At 45.8% G+C, this 6,910-nt stretch overlaps 1 protein-coding gene across 1 annotated transcript; it reads left to right on the plus strand.

Annotated features, from left to right (window-relative positions):
* The first annotated feature begins 5,545 nt into the window (after positions 1-5,545).
* LOC147712932 (olfactory receptor 6F1-like) lies at positions 5,546-6,571 on the plus strand. Its single transcript, XM_086919730.1, has one exon. It carries the CDS (start codon positions 5,546-5,548, stop codon positions 6,569-6,571), a length of 1,026 nt encoding a protein of 341 aa, XP_086775856.1.
* Positions 6,572-6,910: the final 339 nt, after the last annotated feature.

Raw genomic sequence — 6,910 nt, forward strand, 5'->3', positions numbered from 1 at the left:
ACAGATGTCAGCAATATGTGTGGTAGCATACTTGTAGTGTCTGAGGGAAACAAGTAAGGCCCATCCCTAAAGATCTGGTGCCCAACTATGAGTTAGGTGACGATAAAGACAAGGGATTTTATGCCTATGAGATTGCTCCGAGGGTACACAAGGTCCTAGAGGAGTACTGGGGGTGAGCCTGTGGAAATATTGGTCTACAATGGGGATGGATACTCCTCTCATACTTGAGGTAAATGGCCAGACAAATCATGTCGCAATGGAAGCTATACTTGTTCTAAATTTGGGTTTACCCATGGATAGTACCTTCAGCCACAAACTCCCAAACCAGTCTGGGTGGATTTCTTTGATTATTCCAGCAAGGCACTGAATAGCCGGATGCGGAGCAGCAAAGTGAATGATTATGTTGGACTTTTACAGTTTGATTTTGAGGATCACATGGTCAATTCCTGTTTTACAGAGTGGCCCCAGCACCTGGGGGATAGCAAGCTGATCCTGGGAAGCTTGCTGGGGAGGTGGACTTCTGGGTCAGTACCAGAGTGTCCAAAAAGGCATTTGGGGTATGGACTCCCTAAAGGGTTTTTAGGGTTCCCATCAGAAGAAGAAAGGGGGAGATACAATTAAAAAAGCGCTCACAGGGAAAAGGGAGACATTCCCAATCTGGCCAGCAGAATAAAAGGCTTCTCAGATAAGAATACTGGTAAGTGTTATGAACAGGGCCACTGGATTTATGCGATTGTGCGGCAGTGGGAATTTTTGCATATTTATAGATTTGCCATATTTGGCACATACTCTCTTTCATCTGCCACATAATCCGCAGATTTGAACAAAAAGAATGTTACTAGCTTGAACAATTCAAAATGTAATGAAAATAAGATGAGAAGTGTTGCTGTGCAGTAGAAGGCCCTTTGCAAAGGTGGGTAGTGCCAGGGAGTGGCCAGAGTAGCGCATGGGGGGAGACATTTTCCCATTTAGTAAGGGGGACAGCTGAGGTGACCTTAATGTCCCTGTGTGACAGTGAGTTGGTGCCCAAAGCCCACGTGACTGCCATCACTTCCAGGTATAGGCAGTGTGTCACCATCAATTGGTGGAGGCTCTGAGTGACACAGGGGCCATTATGGCTACTGTCAGGTGTCATTTGGTGTCCTCAGAGCAGGTGATACACAATACATTTGACAAGATTGTGGTAGCGGACAACCATGAGATCCACTACCCTGTGACTCGGCTTCACTTCCTGTAGGGAGGGGTCCTCATGTTATTTTAATGTAGCCTTGAGCCCTGCTGTCCCTGCAGATTGTTTGCTTGCGAATTATTTTGAGCACACTGCCCTGAAGGAAGTGGAGCTCAAGTTGCTCCTGGAAATGTTGGAGTTGGCTGAGGGGGGTCTGTGTGGATATTCAGTCGATATCTGCCCAGGAGGAGAGTCAAGAGAGCTTGGAAGAAAGACCCAGGCAGCTGCAAATAAGGGGTAGGGCAGTGGGCGTGGGAAACTAGCCCCTGAAGATTTCATCGAAACGGTTGATTGGGTACCAGAAGAGGCAGGCAAGGGAGGACATTGCCTCTCTAGGAGACCTGCCTGTGCTTGCTGGAGGGCAAGTTGTGAATGGGACTTCCAGGTCGGAGTTCTGCAAAGTGCAGAGAGAGGCCCAACCCTAGAGGGGCTAAGATAGCAGACAAAGCCCGGCAGCTGAAGACACCTTTGGAGATCATCTTATTTTCTGGGAGAACAACCTCCATTACAGTGAGCCTAAGGTGCCTGCATGTGGTGTGGCACATGTGCTGGTGGTCGCCTGGTGTTCCAGGTCCTTCCTACTGGGTTAAGCTCATGAAATATCCCTGGCAAGACATCTGAGGCAGGTCAAGACAGACTTGTATCTCACTTTTATGAAGACAGCCTCAGATGCTTTCTGTAGGACTTGTTTCACCTGCCAGGCCAGTGGGAAGACAGGGTAGAAGCATAAGGCTCCCCTGATTTCAATGCCTACCATTGGCACCTTCTTGGAGAGGATGGGCATAAACATTGTTGGACCCCTGTATCCCAAAACTGCCCTTGGAAATAGGTGTCTGGTTCTGATAGATCATGCCATAAGGTACCTAAACACCATCCCTCTGAGGATTATAACTGCACCTGCAGTGACTACGGCCCTTATCATGATTTTTAGCCTAGTGGGTTTCCCACAGAAAGTGGTGTCAGAAAGGGACACCAGCTTATGTCTGCGTACATGAAGTATATGTGGAAGGATGTGGAGTAACTTACAAGTTCTCCACACCCTATCTTCTCCTCAAGGGTATGATTAGGGGCCTCCCCAAGCCCATGAGGCAGAAGTGGAACGTCCTCTTGCCTTGCCTGCTCTTTGCATAATGGGTGGTACCACAGGAGACAGTAGGATGTAGCGTTTATGAACTCCTATATGGTCACCCTGTGAGATAGGACCTCTCAGTTTGGTGAAAAGAGGGGTGGCTCCCAAGAAGGCCCCTCAGGATATGGTTAGCTAAATGCTAGCCGTCCTCGGCACATGCATATGTTCTGGAAGGAGTCTTCTGAGAAGCTAGCCAGAAGGTGATAAAACCTGGTATGGCAAGAAGCCCACCCTGGTCGAGTTTTAGACCAGCCAGAAAGTGTGTGTGATGGAGCTGGTTAAGCGCAAGACCCTCCAGGTTCATTTAACAGAGCCCTATGAGTTGCTTAAGAAGAAGGGGAGCCACATACCTGGCTGACCCAAAGAACCCCAGAAACTGTTCAAGGATCCTCCATATCAATTGCCTCAAGTCCCACTGTAAGAGGTCTGAGATCACGATGCTGCTGGTGACAGGCGATGGAGTAGAGATGGAGAGTGAACCTCTCCTGGATCTCTGCCATTCAAGGAGAAAGATGGGTCAGAGGAGGATACCTACCTCACAACTAACTTGACGCCAGAGCAGCAGAGGGGCTATTACTAGCTGTTTAGATTCCTCTCCCCTGGGCTTATGCATTTATGCAACCATGACATTGATACAATTGGCAAACCTCATGTCAAATACAATATCTGCAGACTGTCAAACAAGGTGAGAGCCAGCATCAAGGAGGAGCTCTCCAGGATGCTGGAGTTGGGAGATTCAAGCACCCCAATAATCCCTGGTGAATCCCAGTGGTGCTAGTTCTTAAGGCTGCCCCACTGGGCTACACCCCGGAACACTGTTTCTGCGTGGACTGCTGGGGTCTGAATTTAAACATGAAGACTGATGCTCACCCCAAACCGATGAGGGTATTTATCAGTTGGGGCTGCCCAATTCCTCAGCACATTTGACCTGATGCTTGGAAGCTGGTATTCTAGATCACCCTAACTGAGGGGGTGAAAGAGAGGTTTGCCTTTTCCAGAGGGCCATTTCAAATTAAGGTAATGTCCTTTGGACTCAAGAATGCCCCTGTCACCTTTTAAAGGTTGGTGAATGGAGGCCTTAGGTATTTCTTACCTGGATGACACAGCTCTCTTCAGTAGCAGCTGTAAGGGTGAGCTGTTACATTTCTAGGAAGTGCTTCAGGCTCTGCAACAGGTAGTCCTGACTATCAATGGCAGTAAGTGTCAGATTGTTCAGGATTCATTGGTGTACTTGGAAGACCAAGTGGGTGGTCGTAAGGTACAGTGCCTCCAGGCCAAGATATAAACCATCATGGCCTGGGAACCCCCCAAAAGGCAGACAGAAGTGAGGGTCTTCATTGGCCTTGCTTGATATTACAGGAGGTTTATCAAGGAGTATGACACAATTGTTTCACTCTTGACTGGGCAGAAGAAGCAGCCAAAGAAGGTAGTCTGAAAGCAAAGGTATCAGACAGCCTTTGACTCCCTCAAACAGGAAATGTGTGCAGCTCTGTACTCAAGGCCCCTGACTTTTCCCAGGAACTTATTGTGCAAACGGATGCGTCAGAGAGTGGCATGGAGACAGTATTGTCAAAGTTACCCTGTAGTCTTCATTAGTAGGAGGTTACTTCTCTGGTAAAAGAGCTGGAGTACTATTGCGAGGGAAGCATTTGCTGTGGTCTGGGCAATGAGGAAACTGACACAATATTCTCACATAATCGAAGGGGGGGACAGGGAGCAGGTTATGAAAACAAGGTCCAGTGCCAAAGCTCCCATAGATATACGTGTCTACACTGAGGTGGCTAAAGTTCCTCTGGAGTAAAGAAAGGTAAACCTAAAATTTGTGGTCTACCAAAGAAAGAAATTGTTGAAATAAGTAAGAAAAACAGCGTGTTTGTCACACTCTTGGGAGGTTGGAATGTGGTGTAGTAGGAGTATTTCTCCTGTTTTCTCAAGTGCCCTCAGACAACCTTGCGAGTGTCAAATATCATCATAGGGCGTTGCTCCTCGTGTGGGTGGTGCTGCAGGCCCTCACGGGCCCCGCAAAAGGGCTCTTTGATGGAGATCTTTTGAAGGAGATGCTGCAGTTGTGCTGTGGGTGTGGGGCCCTAAAGGAAATGTGGTGAGTTAAAATGATCTTACAGTGCCGGGAACCAGTTTATTCTAGGGTCCGTATGATCAATTAAAAAGGGGTGGGTCCTGGAGAAAACCGCTAGAAAAACAAATCAAAGGGGTGGTTGTGCAACTAGCCACTACTCACAGGACAAGGTGGCAAGGCCTATCTCTTAATAAGTGCTAACTATCAATTGGGATCAGGGAGACAGGTCGGGTTTGTTGTCTAAAGACGTACACTGTAAAGCGCTCTTTATTGCTAAAAGCAAATTTTAAGTCCTGGATCTGAAAATGCCCATTTAGAAAGATGACATTTTCTTGCCCCAACTATTTGGTGCCAGCAGCCTGTTCATGTGTTACATGACTAGGTGTAGCTGGAAATTGGTCTTTGTGTACTGCTCCCAGACAGTGAGAGACTTGCACATCACAAAGGTTCTGCCAGAGCACACTGACAAGCTGGTTATCCCTAGTCTTTCCTATTTTCTGACAAGCTGGGGCAAGCACAGGTAGGGAGGGGATGCCTGACACCTCGGTGAGGTGGAACCCTCTAGAAACGTCTCTTACTTCAAAGTGGGAACCATCTATAAATGCTGGACCTCAGACTCTCACTCCTCAGAGCACATCTGGATCCGTAGTAGACTCAGAAGACTGCTGTGCTGCTTTGGTGCTTCACTCAATGAAGGTGGATATGTGGAACAGGTCAGAGAGAGGAGCTTAAGCTCAGGCTGGCTATAGGGGTCTTTCAGGGTGCAAAAGATGCAAATTCATAAATTTCAGACAGGGCCACGAGTCCTGAAAAGCAGAGTAAGATTATCTGTGGTACACATTTATCCGGCCACAAGCTTTTCTACTAGGTGTCTGCCTTCCAGTTATTATGTCTTCCCTTCAAGAGTCTTTTTGTATCTCCAAAGTCAACATGGTATATTTGCTTTGAGTGTTTCTTTGGCATACACACCTCTCTGAACAAAGCTAAAAAGTAATTACTCCTGACTTGGATGATGTGGTATAGACATGAACTATTCAAGATACCTGTTTTTGGTTGAATGAATGATTTATTTATGGGATATGTTCCTTTTCAGAAAACTGAACAATTGAACATGGACTTCACAAATCGATCAGAAGTCACTGAGTTCATCCTGGTGGGATTTCCAAACACACCTCAGCTGGAGCTGTTGATTTTCTTTGTCTTTGCTGCCATGTACTTGTGTACTGTCACAGCCAATGCTGTCATTATTCTTGTGGTGAGGCTGGATCGCCACCTCCACACACCAATGTACTTCTTCATCTGTAACTTATCGGTACTGGAGATCTGGTACACAACTGTGACAACCCCGAAACTAATGGCCAACTTCCTAATGAGGAGCAAAATTATCTCATTGTATGGATGTATAGTACAATTCTATCTCTTTTTCTCTCTTGGATCCACTCAGTGTCTGTTGTTGGCTGTCATGGCATTTGATAGATATTTGGCAATATGTAATCCACTACGATACACTGCAGTTATGACTCATAGAACATGCACTTGGGCTGCTTTTTGCTCATGGGGCACTGGGTTTCTGGCTATGCTGGTACCCGTTGTTTTGGTGTTACATCTCTCTTTTTGTGGCTCAAATATAATCAACCATTTTTTCTGTGATGCCGACCCATTGTTGAGGCGGTCTTGTTCAGAAACCAGACTGATTGAACTACTTGACTTTATTCTAGCTCTCATTATTGTACTGAGTTCATTCATGCTTACCATGGTCTCATATATTTACATTATTAACACAATTTTGAAGATTCCCCTCTCCAGAGGCCGGGGCAAAGCTTTCTCCACTTGCAGCTCCCATCTCATCATAGTGGTCATATTCTATACAACAGTTATGTTCATGTACATCAGACCCAGGGCACGATTTTTAGAGATGAATAAGGTAGTGTCCGTGTTCTATTCCATAGTAACCCCTTTACTCAATCCCTTTATTTACACTCTGAGAAACAAAGATGTGAAAGATGCCATCAATAAGTTAGTTAGGCATAAAACCTTCTGCCAAAACTTATTTCAGCATAGAAGCAATGATGCTGCAACAATTGTGTTGCAGAAAGCATCATTCGTAGGAAATAAACGAATAAAGAGACCAAATTAGATGTTTGAGTAGCCAGAGACTTAGGACCACATGTATGACCATTTCCTTTTGCGACTCACATTTTGCAAATTTTAGCGACTCATAATTTGTGAGTCACAGTAGGAAATGCACTAATGTGTCTCAATGACCTGCCTCATCAATATTCATGAGCTAGGTTGCAATTTGCAACCCATTAGTAATGGGCAATAACACAGGGATGGTCATCAGCCGGAACCAGCAGACCACCTGTCTATGTTTGCTTTTTCAATAAAGCAGCATTTTTTTCAAATGCAGCCCGGTTTTCTTAAAGGAAAACAGGATGCATTTAAAAAAAGAAAAGTAAAGTTTTGTTTCATTTTT

This window comes from Lissotriton vulgaris, chromosome 5, assembly GCF_964263255.1.
Source record: "Lissotriton vulgaris chromosome 5, aLisVul1.2, whole genome shotgun sequence".
Lineage (NCBI taxonomy): Eukaryota > Metazoa > Chordata > Amphibia > Caudata > Salamandridae > Lissotriton > Lissotriton vulgaris.